Source organism: Phodopus roborovskii, unplaced genomic scaffold (assembly GCF_943737965.1).
Source record: "Phodopus roborovskii unplaced genomic scaffold, PHOROB, whole genome shotgun sequence".
In the NCBI taxonomy this organism is placed as follows: Eukaryota; Metazoa; Chordata; class Mammalia; order Rodentia; family Cricetidae; genus Phodopus; species Phodopus roborovskii.
This window is the reverse complement of record NW_026126433.1, coordinates 50939688-50963302: the sequence shown is the minus strand read 5'-3', so window position 1 is coordinate 50963302 and position 23615 is coordinate 50939688. Positions and strand designations below refer to the sequence as shown.

At 37.2% G+C, this 23615-nt stretch overlaps 1 protein-coding gene across 10 annotated transcripts in view; it reads left to right on the top strand.

The window, feature by feature from the left end:
- Positions 1-23615, top strand: part of Enah (ENAH actin regulator) — a 104780-nt gene that overhangs the window by 60427 nt on the left and 20738 nt on the right. For 7 of the 10 annotated variants that reach the window (XM_051186466.1, XM_051186462.1, XM_051186464.1 and 4 more), the window contains 3 exons: positions 8006-8062; positions 12547-12631; positions 22710-22981. In XM_051186466.1, the coding sequence (XP_051042423.1) occupies positions 8006-8062; positions 12547-12631; positions 22710-22981 (414 nt within the window). The remainder of the gene's footprint in view (positions 1-8005; positions 8063-12546; positions 12632-22709; positions 22982-23615) is intronic. The other 3 variants (XM_051186465.1, XM_051186470.1, XM_051186468.1) reach the window with 1 other exon arrangement.

Here is a 23615-nt window from a genome sequence, read left to right as displayed (position 1 = left end):
ATTTGCTCCCTGGGATGGACAGCATGTAATATCCTGCATATTCACATCTCCCCACTTATAAATCAGCCATTTTTACAGTGGTGCTGGGTTAGTCTAGTGTCCTTCCCAGTTTCCAGGTAGGCACATGTGCGTGGAGAGTTGGACCTTTGCCTTTAGAAAGGGATACACAAAGGAGATAGCTTCATTTTATAGTGGCTGAGTTTCTTATTTTTTATTTGCTTTTTATGAGACACTGTTTTCTTAGTAGCTGTGAGGCCTGTTTTGGAACTCGCTCTGTAGAGATCCGCCTGCCTCTGCTTCCCGAATGTTGGGATTAAAGCTGTATATCACCACTGCCTGGTGATTTTTTTTTTTTTTCTTTTTTCTTTTTACATTTTTCCTCCTTTCAATTCAAAATCTCTAAGGTGTTTTCTTTTAAAAAAGACATCTGGGGGTGGGGGAAGCCAGTTTAGAATGAGAAAGAAATTAAAAAAAAAAATTTACTTGCATTTTTTTTAATGTCCCTTAGTAAAGTTTTCAGACCTTCAATGTAACTTAGTGGAAAAGCTTGAAAATGGAATTGAGTTTCTAGTTTTGTCCCATCTTGGGGGTGGTGGCAGGTCACATCCTCTAGAGTGGTTTCCTCATTTACTGACCATGTGGCATGGGAATTAGATGACACGGGGGCTATTGGAATCCTTAAAGTATAAAATGTTGATTTTGTAGGCTAATTAACAAAATTTCATGTGAAGTGACTTTGAGAATAAAAAGTTTGTCAGATCTCCTCTGGCTTCTTTACTTTTACCCCCTGTGAAGAAAATTATTGTCCGAAGAAAAGTTTGAGTGCATGTGTGTATGCAAAGAGGATTTAGAGAAAAATGGTGTTCTCAGTGTCCTACTCTTAAAACTCAACATGACCATAATACAAGAAAGAACGTTGTATCTAAGAATACTGACCTTGAACCTGCATATACATAGACCCCACACATGGGTACATATGAAAATAGAAAAAGGAAATAAAATTTTGGGCTCTTTGTAGAGATAATCTAACCTGAAATAACAAGACATTCTAATTAGCATTGAGGGTATTTTAAGTATGTCAGGGTCTTAGGGTTTTCACAGGATACTGATAGGTACACTATAGCCACAGTTCCTGAACTGACTAATTTTCAGTGGCTTGTGAAAGAACAAAGGTTAATATTACCCATACAACTAATTTGGACAGAGTCACACTAAATACTAAGTTAAAAAGATTTGACAAAGAGTAAGAGATAGCACAACAATTAAAAGCACTTGCAGAAGTCTAGGATTTGGTTGCAAGCCTCCACATGGCAGCCAGCAACTATCTGTTAATTCCATTTCCAGGTTACCTGATGCCCCCTTCTGGTCTCCAAAGGCATTGCACGACATGGTGCATAGACAAAACATGGCCAAATTGCAAAAGAAAAAAACAAAACAAGAATCTTTTTTTTGAGAGAGAATATCTAACTTTTGAAGAAGAATAGGAATTACTGAATCACTTTTACCTTCTCTGTCCCATCCATTATATACTTCCAAGTCCTAAATTTTCCCTTCAGTGTGATTAACCTTTTCAATCAATCAGAAAATGGTTTGGGTGACTGTTTCAGTTTTTCCCAAAGAGAATAATTAGGTATCTTCACCTGCACTGCGTGCATTAGGCCTAAACTATGTTAAGGCTGTTTTCTGTGTGTTTCCCTTTCCTCACTTTAGCTTCTATTCTTGGCCTTCCCATTTACCCTCAATAAGTAATTGCCGTTGTGGACTAGAATTGGGATAAGAAAGTTTCTGGTTTTCAAGAACTTCTTAAATGCCAGTGTCCTCATTTGTTCTGTTTAGCTCTATCTTTTATCATTCGTATTGACTTATATTTGAAATAATTTCATGTCTAGTTCTTCTTAGATATTAAAAGAGAAATTGAGTGGATAAGTAATGAAGTTAGCCAGTCTACACTGTGCAGACTGTCATATCACCTAGATTGCTCTGGGTTTGTGTCTTACTGTGATTTTCTTCTTTGCTAAACCTGAGGTAGAATCAGGAATCTTGAGTTTAAAACCCTCACTTAGGGATTCAGTAAATGTGGCTTAAGGACAATTAAGGTAGTTAGTTCCTGTCTAGATCTCTCCAAAGTGCTCCATTAAAAAAAAAAAATCTCTTTATTATATATCAATGAAAACAACATACTGCAGCATATTGAATACAAAGGAAAGAATAGTTCTGGGCCTTCTGTGAAACTACATATCAGAGGGCTTTATTTCAGCCCCTTTTCCTGCAGTGAAATATCAAAGAGTATCTGCATTATGAAAAAAGTTTATTCGCCAACAGTTCAGCCCATTTTGGGAATATATAGCACAAGCTTTTTGCTGGACTCTGGTGAGGGTCTGTAACCAGTGACATCATGGTGGTGGTCATACACATGTCATCAGTAGATCACCCTGCCAGAGTAGAGGCAGCAGAAACAGATCTCCTCTTAGCAAAGCCCTCCGGTAGGTGTAGGCCAGGCATGGCAGTGCATGTCTTTATCCTTGTAAACCTCTGTAGGCAGAGGTAGGTGGATCTGTGAGTTGGAGGCCAGGACAGCCAGGGCTATGCAGAGAAACCCTGAGAGAAGTCTTGAGAACCGCTGCTAACAGAGTTTATGTATTCTCTGCTTCAGTTTTACATTAGCAGGAAAGCTATCTATTGGATAGGAATTATTTATTCCTATTTTTCTATATTTTTAATAGGTAGATACCCCTAGGTTTGCCTGCAACATAGAAACCTTTGTTTCTATCATTTTTCCCCCTCTGCTCTGTTCATTTTATTTATTTTCTTTCATCCCCATAGAAAAGAATCACAAGAGCTGCCATTTAGCAGTGGTACTTTGCAGATCAGAAGAGGGTATTTACTATTTCTCCATCTTTTACCACCACCCACCCACCCACCACCTACTTCTCTAGTAGCGAAAGGGATAGTGTAAGTGTGGTAGCCTTATTCATACTCAATTCAAAAAATTGTTTTTTAGGTGTGAAACTACCATTTCTTTAGGGTAATAACCATTTATTTTTTCTAGCTCTGCCCTTTAAAAATTAAAGCTCTCTGCTTTCTATGCACTTGGTACATTTATGATTTTACTTTGGTGGGGGTTGTTTTTGTTTTCAAGATAAAGTTTTTCTGTACAACCCTGGCTGTTCTGGCACTCACTTTATAGACCAGGCTGGTCTCAAATTCAAGAGATCTGCCTGCCTCTGCCTCCTAAGTTCTGGGATTAAAGGCATGTGTTACCACAGCTGGCTGACTTCCTCTACACCCCCTTATCCCCTTGTAGTATATAAATTCTTTTTATGTATGTAAATTACAATAAACCATACCATTGTAATTTTATATAATTATTATATATTATATAATTTTATGTCTCTGAGCATCTGAGTACTTGGGAAAGCTATTAGTTTGATTATAACTTGTCTAATTGTTTTAGAACTTCTTATATCTTGTAACAGCTTCATACCTATATACAATGTATCTTGGGCATTTCCCTCCACATAACATCCTCACTGTACTGTCCTGTCAGCAGTCCCTCTCCAACCTTCATGTCTTTTGTTTTAATCACTGAGTCCTGTTAGTGCTTGCTGCTGGAATGCTGTCCGATGTGGTTGCCTTGACCTTGGCTGGCAACTGTTAGCTGCAGTGTGGTATAAGTACAGTCGCTACGTCAGGTCTGGAAGAAAGACAGCATTTCATAGCACTCCTCCCCAACTGAGCTTATCCTACTCTTCATGAAGTCTCCTGCATTCATGTCTGATTTTTAGGGAACATCACCTTAGTGTCTTTAGAGACTATAGAGAAGATAATACTTGGTTGACATATCTGCAAGGCAGTGTAAATACTGCACAAAGAGGTGCTTGGGAATTGGGTTTGATAAATAAATTTAGCAAATAGAGCGTGCTACTTGTGTAAAGTTACTAAAAATGGTTGTTGAGGTAGACTTGCTATTTCTGTGAGTGTAATTTCTAAGATTATTCACAAGAAAAAACACAAGTTGAGTTTTCTGAAAAGTTTGCAGGTCTTTTGTTTTGTTTTTTTTTTGCTTTTTTTGGAGACAAGGTCTGTCTTAGTGTTTCTATTGCTGGGATAAAACCAAAACTAAAGCAACTTGGGGAGGAAAGGGTTTATTTGGCTTGTACTTCATATCTCTGTTCGTCATTGAAGGAAGTCAGGACAGGAACTCAAGCAGGGCAGGAACCTGGAGGTGGAAGCTGATGCAGAGGCCATGGGGGGGAACTTCTTCCTGGCTTGCTCAGCCTGCTTTGTTATAGAACCCAGGACCTGGGATGGCACCACCCGCCATGGGCTGGGCCCTCCCCTGTAATCTCTAATTAAGAAAATGCTCTACCTGTATCAAGGGCAGGAAACACGATTGATTGATTGATGTATAGGTATTGATGTGTGCTTAGGAAAAAGAACCAGTTAAATGAATGAGGAGGCACAGGTTAATGATGTCTCTAGAATATCAGGATATTACAGGATTGGTAAATTATAGGCCCCTGAGCATCTAGTTGAGTTGACCCCTAAAGTTTCTTTAGCTACAAATAGTCTTGTAGTTCCTTGGTTAAAAAATAAAGAACTAACAAAACATAGTGGACTGAGGGGCCTGCACCGTGTAATAAATGCTGCAATTTATCTATTGTTTGCAGTCTTTTTTTTTTTTTCTTTTTAAAAAAGTAAATGACTTTTTTCTTTTTTAAAAAGTATGTTTGAAGCCCTAAGTTGAAGGAACATTACCTTCTGGTAGCAAAGGAGAGGAAGGCACGTATGTACATATGTACATACATCTCTAGATTAAAGAAATGAGAGATCTAGATGACGTTGGGTTTTTCATATGAGGTTATAACTACACAGTGCTCCATTTCTTCCCATAGATTATTTTCTTTCATTAAACATACATGTTTCAAAACAAAATTTGAAATAATGATGTAAAAGTGTTTTAATGGTGAAACATTGGTTTAGCAGGAGTGGTGTACACCTTTAATCCCAGCATTTGGGAGATTGAGGCCTGCCTGGCCTACAGAGCAAGTTCCAAGACAGCCAAGCTACACAGAGAAACCATGTCTTATAAAACAAAAAAGCAGCCTTAAAGTACTTTGAACAAATTTATTGTTTATAATTCCATGTCTCTGAATATTGCCCTGCAGTTTGGAACTTGGTTGTTGTTTTTAGGGTTTTACATGTTTTTAAATTAAAATATAGATTATGTCATTTTCCCCTTCCCTCCCTCCAACCCCTCCCCCCAATCCCTCAAATTCATGGCCTCTTTATTTTTTCCCTTTGCTTTGCTTTGCTCCTTTCCCCTCCTCCACCCCTCCTCTTTCCTCTTTAATATAGTCCTGGCTGTCCTGGAACTCACTCTGTAGACCGGACTGACCTCACACTCACACCTCTGCCTCCTGGGTGCTAGGATTAAAGGCATGTGTCACCACATAAATACATAATACAACCTGTTTAGTCTGTTTTAAGGACTGTTGTTTTTTTTTTTTTTTTTTTTTTTAAATGCAGTAACTACTGTTTGAGTGCCTGCCTCCGTTCTGTTCTTACCTCAGCCTTAGAACAAGCCTTTGCCTTTACTTAACTTCCTCTGGGTCATGAAGAGCTTTATTTAAATGATCAGGCAAACATTATCTTATTTAATCCTTAGAAATACAAAATGCTGAGATGCACAGTGTTGCCTTTACAAATTATCTTGAGATGGCTAATCATTAATAATAGAAATGGCTAATTTTTTAAAAGCACAAATGTTTTAAAATTCTGCTGTAGGAATTATTATAATAATAAAATGCACACAATAGAATGATATGGATCAAAGCTAAGAAGCCTGTAATATCCATTACAGATTAACTCACTTAAAGACTTTTTGTTTCCTTGTTTTTAAAAAAAAAAAAAAAACAAAAAAAAAAACAACCCTTAAATGGTAAAGGGTAATATGGGCAGGGGGCAAAGCCTGAAGGGTTACTGTTTCACAAATTGCTTTAAGAGACAGATGAGCATTGGCAACAAGTTCAAAAGCCAAATATCATGAAGTTGTTAAATTCTACATTCTTGGTTAATTTTCATGGCTCTAGGTTTGTTTTCCTTTGCATTTCACCCTTTTCCCTTAGCCCTAATTAAGCTTCTGTTGTATGAATTTCTTTTTAAAAAGTGTCTTTTCATTGATGAATGCTAGCATTAAAACTGGTAGTACTGAATTTACATGTATAATCTCCTCAGGTGTAGTAAAGAAAGAGTTAATGGCATCAACAGTAAGCAGGAAGCTGTTAGCCTTATGCATATGATGGAATGAATAATTTAGTATCTTCGGGAAATGCAATCTGCAGTAGAATTTAAGAAACCCTATCAGAAAGTAGATCAATGTTTTCTTGTTAGCAAAAATGAAAGTCACCAGGAAGAAGATGCTTAAAGATGACAAGTGCAGGGACATTGCTTAGTAATTCAGTTGTGAGAAAGATTAGTTCTTGGTTGGAAATAGTCTGCAGTGATAGGGGTGCCTGCATTCTGACAATTGTCAGGTGACTTTCTGCTGAAATGATTCCTCATGGGATGGGGCCATTTCTTTGCTGTCAGAAACAAGATATTTTCTCAGGCTTTTCATGTGAGTTTTTTAATTATCCTTATATTTTTTTCTCATTTAATGCCCATTAAAGGAACTAAAGGGTAAACCAGATAATTAGGTATCTATAAACACAGGTGAAAAAGATTTTTATAAAGGACTTTAAATTTACAATGTAATTATCATAATTTTTCTAAAACATTTATCTCCCTTAGTATAATCTCATTAGTTTGTTGAGCTTGTCTTCATGTGCCTGTGGTTATGTAATTACTCTTAAATATTGTGCATGCAGTTTTGAAAGATGGCTGGGTGGAAGTACTTAGCAAAGCTTGCATTAGCAATCTTATTGGTGTTTGAAGTACCTACTGTATCTAATACTTTAAGATTTAATTGGATTATGTTGTCTTGCTAAAAGTGATGAAATTTTTTATTTATGATTGTTACCATATTAAGACAATCCCTTGAATATAAATTGATTTGGTTCTGAATTGTATGTAGTTAGCAGTAGTTGACTTATTTAAAGAATATACTGAAGTACTGTCTTGTTCGCTTTAATGTGCTCTTCCTTAAAGCAACATGTATTTAATCCATTAACTGTTTTCCTAGCTGGTACCCATAAGAAAAGAAACTCTTTTCGTTGTTGAAAAGGGTTTTTTGAGAAATTATTTATGCACCTTTTGCATGTTATTAATAGAAGGAAAAACATTTCTCTCCCAGTTTTGAGTATTGCCTTGATTGGATAAAGCATTTCTCTTTTCAGAGGTTACCACTCACCCTTTGAATTTTTCTTCCTAAAAAGAATTTATGAATTTATTTCCTGATTAACTAAATTTTAATGTTACTCATTTAGGTTAAATGGCCAGTTGTGGCCACACAGAATTTTCAGTAATTCATTTTGTCAAATTCATATCTAGAGAAAAAAACAGTAGTGAAGTGTGTCTCTGTAAACCTTTTTGGTTATTGTTAAGTACAAAGAAATCTCATATCAGTAAATATATATTATAGCCTTTTAAATGATAGCCTTTGTTTTTTTCCCCCAACTGATTTAACTGAGCAATCTTAACTAAATCAATCTTAAATATTTCCCTTGAGTTTCTTTTCTTTTTTCTTTTTTTTGAATGCAGTTTTTTTTTTTTTTTTTTTTTTAAATGGGAGGGTAGACCTCATGAAATATCTTAACTTTCTAGAATACTTCATTTTCACCAGCGGTTTAAAGAATACAGTCTTAAGATGCAGATTGCATTCTTTGATTGTATGACTTAGGAAATACTTACGCTGTAAAATTATAAAGTTTCCAGAATGAGGATCTAGATAGGACATATGTATAAATACATTTTGAACATTTCAAAGCACCTTTTAGTTAATGTGAAGTTCTTCAGATGGCCCCATTGTCCTTCGAAGCTTCTAACATCGAGGTGTCTGTTGCAGCCCAGAGCAAGGTTACTGCTACCCAGGACAGCACTAATTTGCGATGTATTTTCTGTGGTAAGCAACATTATGTTTACATTACTTTTTCAAGCTGTGGTACATACGACTTGCACATTTCCATAACTTTTGTTTCCTAGGCCATAGTCTGGTTTGTGGTATCTGGGAAATAAAGCAAGCTTCTGTTTTATGTTGTGATATTTGTTGTGGTTGAGTTAGCTTTTGAGTTGGCTTATCAGTGAGGATTTAGTTAGAAATAGAATCCTAAAAGGGTTTTTTTTTTTTTTTTTTTTTTTTTTTAATTACAACATTCAGTTCAATTTAAGTGAAAAAGGTATATGCATTTTTCATATGATTTGAGTAATGTAAATGTGCCTTATTTGAAAGGAGCTTTATTTACCTTGAATGAATTCAAGATGTGCATGTTGTAGAGATAGATGTGTGCTTACTTTTTTCATAGGTCAGTTTCAGGTGACAACCTCCTCTATTTAGTAGGTTAGGTTTCTGTGGCTTAGAAGTGAATTTAGGCTCATAGATTGTTTTCTGTCATGCTCACCTTCATAAACATACATGTGTGTACATACATGTATTATTTGCATGGTTAAATTAGGTATGTCACTTAGCCACCCCAGGATGGACCTGATCAATTATTTATATATAAACATGTATATATATATATATACACACACACACACGTATATATACATACACATATATATGTATATATATGTAAATTTGCATAAGGAAATTGTTTATATAGATAAGTATGCAGGTATATATTATTGAATTATTCATTTCTATTTGATTCTGAATCTTCCTGTTTTAAAAATCCGAGTTTCAAAAAAATGTCTAAATTATTTGAATTTTTTTATTGGTTCACATGCCTTTTTGACTGTATATACCTTGACTAGCTAAATATTTTGTGAGAGAAAACTGTAAGGTGATGTAGTTAGTGTGTGTACTTCATCCATGTGATCCAGAATTTTTAGTGTAGTGTCTCAGTATTGTTGATAAAGTTTCTTTAAGTTTCTATGCTTACTGGTTTAGGCAAGCATACTATAAATGAGAAAAAAGAAAATTCTGATGTATTTCATGGTCACCTAAGTTACATTGTGATTGTTCCAGTTCATGGTCGCAGCAGTGAGCGCCTATTTTATGACTTGTTGTTATAAATCTCTCCTGCCTTCTCCCAGTCTGAAGCTTAATACTGTAGGTTGCCCAGAACCAGTGATATCATTTCTGCTGGTGCTTTTCCCTGGGGTTCTTCTGGCTTCTGTGTGCAATCACTGACATTTGTGTGATGAGGCCTCTCTCCAGCTCATATTGAAAACACACTTGATACTGTAACTTTGTGCTTGGGAAGCTTGAGACCCATGGGTAGAGTGATAGTTTAGATAGTTTACCTGTTTTTAAAGGGAAAGAGGTGATTTGACCTAATTAATAAAGGTGAATTCCTAAAACATAACAGGTTAAAATAGATTTCCATTATAACGGTCTTCACTTTGTGTAACATCTACAATCTAATTGCCAGGTTTAAGTTTGATTGGATTACATGTAATAGGACCTGCTTTTGTATTGTGGTCCATGTGGAACTAGATTTATGAGATTTAAAATGGGGAGAGTAAGTGAAATGTGCTTTAAGCAAAACTCTATTGAGGGCAAGTCTGAACCGCCATTCCTGTTGGAGGGAGGGGTTCATATCAGATTTCCATCATTTATAGGATACTTATTGGCAACATTGCCATGTTGTCTTTGTTAGGAAAAGTAATTCACAGACATGTCTTTTCACCTTCTAGCCTTGGGCAAATTAGGACCAACAGTTATCTGGTTATAAAGTAAACCCTCAGGAAGTTGCCATTCTTCTATGTGGGAGGCTAGGGCAGTGTCACTTATTCTGCACCTTGGTGGTTTCTCCTTTTTACCCCTTCACAAAGGTTACCGATAACGTCCCTCCATACCATGCATGTTAAAATATTGTCCTTTGCCCACTGAGATGCTTATGAAAGTACCTATTTTATATTTTATGAGAATACAGATACTCATTTAGGAATGTGGCCCTTTTGAAAAAATACTGTACATTCCAGAAAATACAGCCGCTCATGGCCTTGCCTAACCCTGGATTCTGCTCTCCTTTGTTGTGTGACGCCCTTTTATACAACTTACCAATTTTATAACCCATTAAAATGTTGACAATAAGGAAAATGTAATTGTGTACCTCTAGTTCATAATTTACCTGGAGTTTTTAAACTAATTATGTTTAATTGCACATATATTTCAATATGCTAGTTTTTACAGCTTGGCAATTTTGATGAAAAAAACAACAAAATAAGCAGATTAAATATAGATGTCAAAAAATGCCAAAGGGAGGGATTTTGAGAATGCCTGGATAAACAAATGGCTCATCATCATAAAGCTACATAGCAAAGAATTGTAAGAGTTATTCTTAGATCAAAATTCCCATTTAAAAAGGATTCCGAAGTTTTTCTCATCTCATGTGCCAGGATTAAACTAGTCAATTTCCCTGTTCAGTGTGTTTTATGAGTCATATCTGGATTATTAGGGGGGTTTTTTTGTTTTTGATAGTTTTGTTGTTTGATAGTAAGTAAGTATATATAGCCCAGGGTGATCCTGAACTTAAAATTTTCCTGTGGTTGCCTCCCAATTGCTGAGGTTACAGGCATACAACACCATGCTGGGTCCAGAGTTATTTTTACAAAATGAACAAAATTGATAATATCAAGAAGGTTAGATTGAAATTTTAACATCTCTGACTTGAATTTATAGGTTTCAGCTAACACACAGGTTTAATTCATTAGTAGAATCATTGAAATACTTCTCTAAATGTGAGCATGATAGATTACTGACTTCCAGCTGTCCCATTATTTATACTGGCTGAAGTTTTAACACTCAAACAATATTATTAAAAGTAAATAAGGCATAATTGTCTTTAAAGTTGACATTGCCTAAACTTTGATTTTATAGTCCTAAAATGTGTGTATGTAAATTTACTCCTTAAATTTTATAGGTTCTTAAACATATCCTCCCAATTCAGGTGTGTCTCTTTCTCTACAAAACAGTAAGCATTAGAGTACAGTGCAGCATGAGTTTTTCAAAAAGCCATTGTGTTAGTTTTCCAGACATTCTATTTATCAGACAAGTTATACTTTCATTTATGTCTGTATTTGACTTTGATTTTAAAACTTTTTTTTGTTTTTTCTTGTTAATTACATGGGGTTGATTTATATTTTCTTTGTTGGTTTTCAAAGTAGCAGACTTAGATCTAATTGAATATATTGCTGCAGTTGTCATCTAATTTGTCATTAGAGGGCAAATTAAATGGTCAATCTAAAAGCATGTAAAGAGATGAATGAAAAATTTAATAGGTGAGTTCAGGTCATTTTCCTATTTTTTATACCTGGGAGATGCCAGCACTGTATTAAACACCCTGATGAGCCTCTGCTCCCAGCTGTGGGGCTGGCTGCTCCACTAGGATAAAATAGCATGCTCCCAGATCACTATAACATGATCTGGTACACACAGCACTTATTTACTTCCCTATAGCAGTCTCTGCAGACTCTTGAGAATTCCTGCTGGGGGTTTTTGGTGGCACACTAGAAGTCAGAAATCTACTTCTTAGAGAATGAAGAAAACTCATTACTCTTGCTTTTACTTTTGTGCATTAAAGTAGTTCTAGCTTAACCTTAGGTCAGTCTCTATATATTATACTAGTTGCAACATGCCTCTCACTTAATTTTTATATCCAGTGACAATAAGACTTCCCATAACTTAGTGACAGTCTAAGATGCTAAAGATGGATCTACAATATACATAGATGTGGGAATGAGTGGTCAGTGGTTTCTCATGGCAGTCATGTTGGTGAACACAAGGTCTTCCCCTCCCCCGTCTTTCTTACCTCATATGAAAGGTTATTAAGATTACCTGTAACTAAAAATTGAGATAAATAGGTTAATACAGTATATGGGAGTTTAGCAAATGTTTATTTCACTGGTATTGGAAATGCCTTTCCACGAAACAGAAATGGCAGCTCAAGTTGGGCAAGTTTGATAAATGCATTAGCATACTTCAGTCTAGTAATGAGGTTCTCATGCTCTCTCTCTCTCCTGTTTTTCATTTCCAGTGTTCTATTTAGGTGAGTTTTTTAATTCTGATTTTTCATTTAAGTTCTTCCTCTCCACCTCATGAACAGTTACAGAGTGTCTCATTGTCTTAGAGAATGTCAAGCTCAGGTGCCTTTTCAGGTGCTCATTGTTTTATTCAAGCTCTTCATATATAAATGTTTATTTTTTTCTTTTATTGTTGGTGTTTCCATTTGTTTCAAGTAAGCCTTCTGAAGATGATGACAGTATTATGTTGCAGTCTTTCATTTGCTGTGTGTTATGTAAAGCTTAACATTTTATTTTGCTAGACAAAAGAAGATGCATTTTTTAATATGTGACGGTTTTATGTTGTTCTCATGGTTTAATTTCCTCCATCTAGCTAAGTAGAATGGTAACATTCATCTGTAATGTTTCCCTCCCTTATAGGGCCAACATTGCCTAGACAAAATTCACAACTACCTGCTCAAGTTCAAAATGGCCCATCCCAAGAAGAGTTGGAAATCCAGAGAAGGTAAATCTATACTTTTGTCTTTTGCAGAAAGGGATACTGACCCAAGGGATTCTGACAATACATTATATCCTCGAGTTCTTTGAAATTGTGATTTCCATTTTATCCTTTGTGTAAAAAGCATGCTTGTGATACATCTAAAAATGCATCAAATAGACTTAGGATATAAAAGTGTGTTTTCCCTTCAATCAGCCTTGTCCTTTTTTCTGTATCTGTGTGTCCTGCATGCACCTGTATACCAATGCTTGTAGAAGTCATGGGGCAACATCAGGTGTCTTCAGTTGCTCTACACATTTTTTTTTCCAAGTAGTCTTTCATTGAACCTGGAGCAGGCTGATGCAGCTAGACTGGATCTCTAGCAAACTGCAGGGATCCTCATCCCCACCTCAGGGATTATAGACATGTACCATGTACTGAATTTTTTTTTCTTCATATTGTGCTAAGGATTGCACTAGAGGTATACTTGAAGTATCCCTTCTCTGCCTTTTAGCTAAAATCAAGTGTATAATACAACCTCATTCTGAATTAGCCAGAATAGAGACAGACACATGCACGCTGTCACTTAACATTTCGATGTGAGTGTTGGAGAGATTGCTCAGTGGTTAAGAGTAATGGTTGTTACTATAGCACCCACATGTCATTTGAGAACCATCTGTAACTTCAGACCTGGTGGTGCGCCAGTGCCCTCTTCTGGCCCCTGCAAGCACTGCACATTCACACTGCACAGACATATATGCAGACAAAACACCCACACATAAAATAAAAACAAATAGTTCTTTTTTAAAAAGACAGTTTATGCCAGGCAGTGTAGTGCCTTTAATCCCAGCAGTTGGGAGGCAAAGGTAGCCATATTTCTTGAGTTCTCTTGAGTTTAAGGCCAACCAGGCCTACGCAAGAGAAACCCTGTCTTAAAAATCCAAAAATAAATAAGTATAAAAAGAAAATAGACAGTTTATATCCTAATATTTTTTTCATCAAAATGCAGTGTATATTTTGTACTTAAAACATTTCTGTTCAGAATAGCCACATTCCTACTGCTTAATAGCCATATGTGGGAATGAGAAGAGTACATCTTTTAATGAAGATTTAAATAATTTGTGTCTCCATGATCTTTGAGGGGGGGATTTTTTTTTTTTTTTTTTTTTTTTTTTTTTTTTGGGCGACAGGGTTTTCCTGTATATCCCTGGCTGTCCTGGAAACCAGGCTGACCCCAAACTCACATAAATTTGCTTACCTCTGCCCTCTGAGTGCTGGCATTAAAGACATGTGCCATCACCCCCACCAGGCAGGACATTTCCTTTTTGTCCATTGTTCATATTAATTAGTATTGAAAGGAAGCCCAATTTAAAGCAATATCCCCCCCCCCAACCCCTCAACCCCTACTCCCCAGAGACAGTGGAATAGAACTATACTCTCAACACTTAAGATGGTAGGGATGGGGGATTCTGAATCAAGGCTAAATTTTTATAACATTTATATATTTGTGTTCAAACATAAATACATGTCTGTATGAGCATACTGACTTCATTGTGGGCATCTGTTTTCATTTGAGACCCTGTCTCAAAAAATACTTTTATTTTCTATACAGCTTTATGGGAAGCTACTGAATGTTGTAGTCTGTCAAAATGAGGGAAGAAATTAAGAATTGTGTAACATTGTTGGAATCTAAGAAAAGTGGGTTTGATCTTGAAACAGTAATTCATAGTCTGGGAACAGCATCCCTCCCTGGAATCAGGGAGCCCATGGTCTCTCAATGGGAAGGAGAACAGACTAAGTGAAAAATCCTGAGCATTTGACATGTCTGTTCATATAAAGGGGGTTGTTTACAGTTCTGATTGACAGCTTGAAGTGATAAAGGGTATGTAGGGTTGATGTGAGGATATAGAGGGGGAAATAAACTTAAGAATAAGAAATTTCCCTGGGAAGTAAGTATGATGGATGAGCAAGGAATGCGACTCCACATTAATACTGCTATAGTCAAATTGCTATGACTTCATAGGGAGAGTGTGAAGAGTAAGGGGCTAGAGTATAGCTTTGAGATAGAGCTCGTGGAAGCCCTGGGTTCAGATCCCACCACCAAACCACCCAGATGATAGGAATTAAATAACTTGTGTAGTAGGAAAATGATGACATCTAAATTTGAAAAGTCAAGAAGAAATATTTCTTATAATTTTGGTTTTGAGCCTAGCCCTCAATGGCTGAGCTGTCTCTCCAGCCCAAGAAGAAATGTTTCCAAAGAAATTGCTGTTTTAGAAGTATGAAATAAAGGCAAGACTATTGAACACTTAATTGCTTCTGTGGAAAGAAACCAGAAGTGGCGAGCATTGAAAGATGCTTTGCAATGCTGCTCTACTTTTTAACCAGTTTATTTTTTCTGATCACTGTGAAGTTAGTTGGTAAATTTTTATTTTAAACATTAAATCTTATTGATCTAATACCTTTATTATACCTTAATATAGTTTTCTACTTGTGTGTCTATCATTCATTTAATCATTTTCTGGTTCCTACTCATATTACTAATATTTGGCTCTGTTGGCTGTGATGGAAAAATATATTCTAAGAAACATGAGTCAGTCCTGTGCTGGTCTCAACATAGAGGATAATTTAGTTAATATCTATAAATAGCTGGCAAATCATCACTACTCTCTGAAAGTTATAAAAGGGAGATACTAATCCCAGCCCAGAACTGAGGAACTGGAGAAATGAAAGTGTACCATACTCCCATTATCCTTCAGAGGCAGGATGGACCAAGGGCTGATCGGATTTTGTTGTAAGTATTGACTCTTGTCCCAGGAGCTTTGTGGCATTAAAACTCAACTGTCTTTCTAGACGTTTCCTTTCTTTCTTTCTCTTCTTTTCTTTTTTAACTAATAGAGAGATTAAATGTCCATATGGTGCAATAAAAACTATGTACCAGGTGTAGTAGTGTATACCTTTAATCCCAGCACTTGGGAGACAGAAGCTGGTGGGTCAGTGTGTATTCAAAGCCAGCTAGGATACATAGTGACACCCTGTCTCAAATTGAAATCTATATTTACCCAGCTACCATTCAAGGTAAAGATGAATAAAATGTGTCTTTTTTTATTTTATTTCACTTTATTTACATACTTCACAAGACTCTGTCTTAAGTAAGCATAAACTAAATGCATGTTTGTAAGTGTGTGTGTGTATACACACACACATTCATATTCATTTTGTTGTGGGCCAGTTCTTCAAACATCTGTTTGCATTTGGGGTCTTATGTTTTGGAGAAAAATACTTAGGTGATAGAAAAAAAAAAGCTATATCTTTTACATTTTTACTCAGTATGTTTAAAATATTTAAGTAGCCATAATAGTACATGTTTATATTTATTTCTGGAAAAGGTAATTGTTTTCTGTGAAACGGTCAAATTACTGAAAATGTATATCTAACTCAAAGAAAACTAGCCCATTGGAATTTTCCTAAGGCTCCAAACTCACACTTTGTGCTGTGGCAAAATCTGGAGGTGCTGCTGCTAAAGGTAGAGACAGCAATGTATGTGATCTGTACGAGGAGGGCCTTCGTGAATTCTAGTATACAGGCTAGTAGTGATGTCCTGGGGGAAGCAGCGTTTATAGTTTTAGAGACTTGGGCATATCTCACTTTATAAGTCTAAACATTATAATCAGAATTGTAAGCCATTCGATTGAGGTAATTAGTCATGCCACCAAGGATTTGTAAGTCAGGAAATTGGTGCTATACACAGTTTCTTCAATTACATATACATAGTCATTTTTTCAATAAGCAGGCCAACAATATTCATTACTTTCTTCAAACATCAGCTTCTTGAAGGTATATGGTCTTCATACTTATCAGCAAACTTGGAAGTATTCCCTGGCCATTGTGCCTTGTTCCTTAGTAGACCCTCTTAACTTTATAGACTGGGACCCTTTAGAGATTATTTTGACAGGTAGAGCAATCTTCTGAAGTCAGTACATTCTCGTTAGAAATGTCTTTAGTCAATACTGCTCCTAGAGTCATTACATACGTACCCATCTTTCCTACGATGACTACCAAAATTTACTTACTCTGTGTGCTAAAACCATTGTGTTGCTTAGAGAAACAGGTATTTTATTATTATTATTAATTTTTCTTATTTTACATATCCATCCCAGTTTTCCCTCCCTCCCATGCTCCCTACCACCCTCCTGTCCCATCCTCTCTTCCTCACCCCCTACTCCACAGGGAGGATGATGCCTTCCAGAAGGGACCAACAAAATCTGTCAAGTCATTTGGAGTAAGGACTAGGCCCTTCTTCCTGCCTCTAGGCTAAGGGAGTATCCCTCCATGGGGAATGTGCTCCCAAAAACCTTTTGTGCACCAGAGATCCATCCTGGTTCCACTATCAGAGGAACCAGGCCTTCTAACTGAGACCCATGTTCAGGGGGTCTGAGTCAGTCCCACGCTGGATTCCCAGCTATCAGTCTGGGGGCCCATTAGCTCCTCCTTGTTCAGGTCAGCTGTCTAGAGAAATAGGTATTAACAGCTTTTGTGTGTGTGTGGTGGTGGTGGTGGGGTGTCATGGTAGTTGTGGAAGGCTTTTGCCATTAGAAAATAGGTATCTAAAGTTAAGACACAAGAATCAGCTTAAAATAGGAAATGGTTAGAGAAGTGTTAAGACAGTAAGCTGATGTTTGTTTTGTAAGCGTGATAATATTATAATATATATATATATATATATTATTTTGAGATGAATGAAAAGAAACAGAAGCACAAAATGTAAACATCCTAAAACTTAAATTTTTTCAAATTAGTAGTGGTCACTTTAAAAAAAATTTGTTTTTCATGTGTGTGGGTGTTTTGCCTGAAGGCCAGAAGAGGGTCTTGGATCTTCTGGAACTGGAGTTACAGATGATTGTGAACCATCATGTAGGTGCTGGGAATCAAACCCAAGTCCTCTGGAAGAACAGCCAGTACTAGCCCCTAATTAAAATTTTAATACAAACCTCAGTTGAGTTTCTTCATTATAGGCATGTTATTGAAAATTTGTCTTTTCTGTCTCGTTTTTTAAAGATTTGTTTATTCTGTTTATTAGTGCCAGAATTAATAATATCCTGTGCTGGAAACCGCTTAAACTTAAGACCTAAGTAATGCTGTTGTCAGACTAAGGGTTTAGGGTAACTTTCCAGTGTGTGTTGTGTCAAAGAAAAAGCAGATTTATGTGTGTTATATAAAAAAGGTCAGCCAGACGGTGGCTTTTAATCCCAGCACTTGGGAGGCAGAGGTAGGTAAATCTCCATGAGTTTGAGACAACCTGATCTATAGAGCGAATTCCAGGACAGCCAGGACTACACAGAGAAACCCTGTCTTGAAAAACAAAACAAAACAAAAAACCAGGGGCTCTAGATCCCAAAATTAACTATTGTGTAGTGAGATATCTATCCCGACTGCACCTGTTGCACTGACCATATCCATTGGGGCAGGGGCCCAGGTGCAGTCTTATGCTGTGGTAGTTTGCGCAGCTCACTCTCTTACTTCCTGGTCCGGTTACAGAGAGCATCCAGGTGGCATGCTTGGGCAGGCTTCTTCGGTGTCTGGTCCGGTTTTCCTCTGCTCCATGCATCTCACCAAATGGTCTGGCAGCCACTGAGCCTCATTTTCTTCCTTCGAGAAAACACAAACATGCCCTTGACCTCATATTAGGACAGGATCAGGTCCTTTTCATAGACTAGTGTGTGGATCTTTCCATTTGACTTAGGCAAATGTCGCTAGAGTTCCATCATGCCAAAATCTTATCTGCCCCAGATTGCTCACAGGTATCTACATTCAAAAAATTTAAGAGTGCATGATTTAATACATCATGTGGAGACTTGGGGCACAACTCCCCCTCCTTATTTTTAAAAGTTGTGTTTTCAAGGAGCTATGAGCACAGTCCATAATTCCTTGCCCTTGAGGGTTGTAAGGAATGTCTATCCTGTGATCAATTTTCCATTGAGCATAAAATTTCTGAAATGTTTTTGTCTGTTTTTATAACTTTTGGAATGTAACGAGTACGGGTTTTTCCGCCTGCTGCCTCCCGGTCTTGTCCCGCTGCCGCACCAGCCCCAAATAATTCACTGAGACTCTGTATTGGTACAATACTGTTGGCCCGGTTACTTGTTTCTTATCGGCTAGCTCTGCCTTAATTATTAACCCATTTGTGTTAATCTATGTATGTCCACATGTTCTTACCGGGAGCTGGCTGCCGCATACTGCTTTCTTCAGACTCTCCATCTTGACTCTTCCTTCCTACTTCCTATTTCCTCCTTGTCTCCTATCTTCCTTTCCTATTGGCCAACAGTGCTTTATTATTAACCAGTATGAGAAACATACAGAATGACATCTCCCATCATCTCCTCTTTTCTGTCTAAATAAAAAGAAGGGTTTTAACCTTAACATAGCAAAATATATTATACAATAGTTATCAAGTAAGAATCACAGTTAACAATATTTAGTCCATTAACATTTAGCAAGATTTGAAGAAAATATTTCATCATCTATTCTATCTTTGTGTGTCTGAAGTCTAAGTAACTTATCTTTAATCCTAACTAATGAAAACTATAACCATAACTATTTGTCTTCAACTCCATCAAAGACCACAGAAGGATAGTATATAAACTCTAGAAATGACAGAGACAACTCACTGCCTGGTCACCCGAAGTTCTTTTGTAATCTTTCATCTTCAGCCCATAGGCCATAGTGTGTCTAGCTGACTCTTTAGCAAAGCAGGAAACTTTAAACTGTCTTTTTGTATTGGCAGTTTGACAGTCACTTTTTTCTGTGTCCTGCATACTGTCTCGCAGACTCTTCCATGAAGCAGGATCTCTGTAGCAATGTCCATCGTGAATCAGGAGTCACTTTCCTGTGGGTCCTGCATGTCCAGTTTATACATCACAAAGTCAAACAGTCCAGACAAGAGCAGTATCTTGTCCAAATGGCTAGTCTTGTTATATTGAAAGCAAACTTCATAACACGTTTCTTCTATGTCCATCTTCCTTTCTGACATAAATGGTGTTGCCAGGAGCAATTGTGCCTCATTGTCAAGAAAAACCCTAAACCATTTTAAATGCCATATTCTGTAGGCCTTTGAAAGGTTTGAAGAATGCCTATCCATCTCAAATATTTCTGTATATCTAGAAATACTAACTAACTTAACTATAAGTTCTAACTATCATAGGTAACTATCTATAATCTGTACTACATTATACATTACATTTCTAACTGAGCTCAATAAACACAATACCTAAACAAGAGGAGAAATATACATCTCACAAAATTGACATTAAATTGTATCAATAAATGAAAATCCATTCCAATACAAAGTATCCATATCTATACCATAATTCCCTTTTTACCTTTAAAAAGAATATTGGTTGTGATCATTAACCATTTATAACCAAGTCCATTTAAATGAAAACAAACATTTATAAACAATATTTGGGAATTGGGGCGTTGTTCTTTCCAAACTACTTCCTGCTGATAGGGGACGTTGTCATGGGGCAATCCTAAGAAGACGCAGAAATCTTGGCTGTAGTCTGCAAGGCTGCTTTGTTCAGCTGTTTTGAATGTAGGATCACCTGGTACTCTGTTTCAGGGGGTCTGGCTTGCTCAAACCACATTAGTCTGGAAGGAATCCACAGCTTTTCATTTTCTGTGGAAACAAAAATAGAAATCCTTTTCCCCAGTAACTTGTCCTTGAACTTAAATGTTGGAGTCAAAGCATTAAAATATATGAATTGAATTAATCCAGCAGCATTTCCTTTATCAGTTTTTCTTAGCAGTCAATGTAGAGACAACACAATAGCATACAGTAACCAGATTCTCTCTGAGCTTTTCATCTTTACGTGGCTTTATATTACTCTGTTTATTTTACTTTTATTTTTTCATTTTTTGACATAGGGTTTTATTGTGTAACTCTTATCTGCCCTGGAATTTACTCTGCATACCAGGTTTACTTTGAAAATCACAGAGATCTGCTTGCCTCTTGTCTCTTGAGTGCTGGGATTAAAGGCGTGTGCCACCACACCCAGTTCCTCTTTGTCTCTTTAAAACCATTTTTTTTTTCATGTCTACGTATATTTTAAAACACACTGTAAACCTTTAGAGGTTCTTTTTAATATGACTCTGTCTTTACTGTAAATCTTTATCTTCGTCTGGCCACAAGTCTTTTATCCGGTAAACAACAACATTGCTAAAATGAAAGTCATAGCTGTGTCAGCCACGGTTTACCAAAGATGGTGGCGGGTACTTTTACCCACCAGCACGGAAAGCTGTGCTCACCGCCTTGGTCTGTGCTGCCACCCAGAAAGCATGCTGCCGGCTTGGAGATGTGGTCACTGCCATTGCCATCTCTCATACACACCAATGAATTGTTAGCAGAGTTATTTAAAAGCTGTGCGGTTTTTTGCCTCTTAGGCTGAGTCAGGAATCTTCCCTTAAAGGAGCCGCGCGAATATCTGCTTGTCTCTAGCAAAGCAGAGTTCAACTGAGAAAAATGCTGCTACCAAGAAACCTTGCTTGTCTCTGTTCTTTTGTTTCTAAAACCCTTTGTTAAGCTTTTGTTAAATTTTAAGTGGAAGTTCTTACTAGCCACGTTGGGCGCCATTTGTAACGAGTACGGTTTTTCCGCCGCCGCTGGTCTTGACCCGCCGCCACGCCGCCAGCCTCAAATAATACACAGAGACTCTGTATTAGATATTATACTGTTGGCCAGTTACTAGTTTCTTATCGGCTAGCTCTGTCTTAATTATTAACCCATTTCTGCTGATCTATGTATTTTCACATGACCTTCTCTTACCGGGGAGGCGGCTGGCGTCCAGCTCTCTGCAGACTCTCCATCTTGACTCTTCCTTCCTACTTCCTATTTCCTCCTTGTCTCCTAGTCCCTCCTATCTTCCTTTCCTATTGGCCAACAGTGCTTTATTATTAACCAGTATGAGAAACATACAGAATGACATCTCCCATCATTGGAACACCCATGCAAGCAAAACATTTTAAACAGTGACTTATCACATGCTTAGTGGATTCTCCAGTTTGTGCACTGGCCATTAAGAAGCCTGAATATGTATCAATTGTCACATGTACATATTTTAATTTGCCAAATTCTGTAACATGAGTACCTTCCATTTGCCACAAATGATTAAGAAGCAGGCCTCGTGGATTTACTCCTAAATTAGTTACAGGTAAATATTGTGGGCACACAACACATTGACAATTTGACGAGCAGTCTCTCTAAACCAAAATGTTTTCTTAGACTTTTACTATTTTGATGATTAAAGCTATGTGACTGCTGAGCTAATTCTACCTGAGATAAAGCCACCATTTTTGTTAATCTGCTGATTCGTTCCCTTCAGCCAGTGGGCAGGGAAGGTTTGAATGAACTCTTACATGACCCACAAAGCACGGTGACTTTTTCTGATGAATGGCACTCTGAATTTGCTCAGTATTTTAATTTGATCATTATTCCAATGCACAGAACTGTCTCTATTACTTGAAAAGCTTTCGAAACATAAAGGCTGTCAGTATACAAATTAAATGAGTCATTCACTAGAAGCTGAAAAACTATTGGAACAGCTCATAACTCAACTGTCTGGGCTGAAGCTGGATCTGTCTGTACAACATATTTTTTTTTTTTAACCATTAGTAACATAAGCTGCTTTTCCATTAGAAGAACCATCAGTAAAAACTAACAGCATTTTTTACAGGATCACTCCTTACAATTTTAGGAAATATAAAAGGATGCATTATTGCAAATTATAACAGTCTGTCTATAGGCATGAAATTTAACTGATCTATAGTTTATTTTGTACTTAACTGGTTTATTTTCAATTCGGCAAATGTTTATTCAACTATAGCCATGGTCATTGTGTTTTGTGAACTGTCACCTTGCACTTAAACTTGGTCATTAAAGTGTTAGATGTATTCGTTCTTCTCTATTCTCAAAAATTGTGTGACTGAGCCCATGTGCCTGTTGAAGTCGGTTCTTTTGTATAAAATATGAGGTGGTCTGTAAGGAAGCCTTCCTTTGTGTGGAAGTGGTGTCCACAGGTCCTATTTTCATTGATTCAATTTTTAATTTCAGGCAGCTGCAAGAACAGCAGCGACAGAAGGACCTGGAGAGGGAAAGGCTGGAGAGAGAAAGAATGGAGAGGGAGAGGTTGGAGAGAGAACGACTGGAGAGGGAGAAGCTGGAGAGGGAGCGCCTGGAGCAGGAGCAGCTGGAGCGGCAGCGGCAGGAAAGGGAACACATGGAGCGCCTGGAAAGGGAGAGGCAAGACCGTGAGCGGGAGCGCCTGGAGCAGCTGGAGCGGGAGCAGCTGGAGTGGGAGCGAGAGCGCAGAATGTCCAATGCTGGTAAGGCGTCTGCAGACTTAGCCCGTGCCGTGCCTCCGAGCTGGGCGAAGTAATGTGCAATCGTGAATATGTGCAGGGCTCGGGAATAAGCAGTACTCTCTGGAGTTAGGATAAATACTCAGCAATTATTGCTTCACTGTTTCTTTTATTGCTTAGAAACCAAAAGAAAGCTTTTGGGAATGTTTATTATGTCATTTTAATTTTTCTTGCCACCCCAAAATTCAGCTTATAAAGTATGAGTGTTTTTATGCAAAGATTTTTTTTTATATTGATCTGGGAAGATACTTCCCTTGTGCAGTCGCTTAAAACAACACATACTATATGTATTATGCTACATGCAGCAAGAAGTTAGCTTGGCTACAGTTAGGTTTCTGAAGGAAAAATTAAAATAGATGAAAATATTCTCTTAAAAGTAACTGATTATTTAAGCACTTTCTGGTATTGTGAAAAATAACAATCTGATGGAATTTATCAAGTGTCATAGAGGTTTGTGATATGGTAAAGTTTAAGGTGTTAGTATTTATCAGAATTTTTAATCTTTTTGAGCTGTATCAGAAGCCATTATGGGTGCAGTACTGGCTCTAGTTAGTTGTTAGTTAATTCATTGACTTTAATTGCCTGATTGACTGGAGTT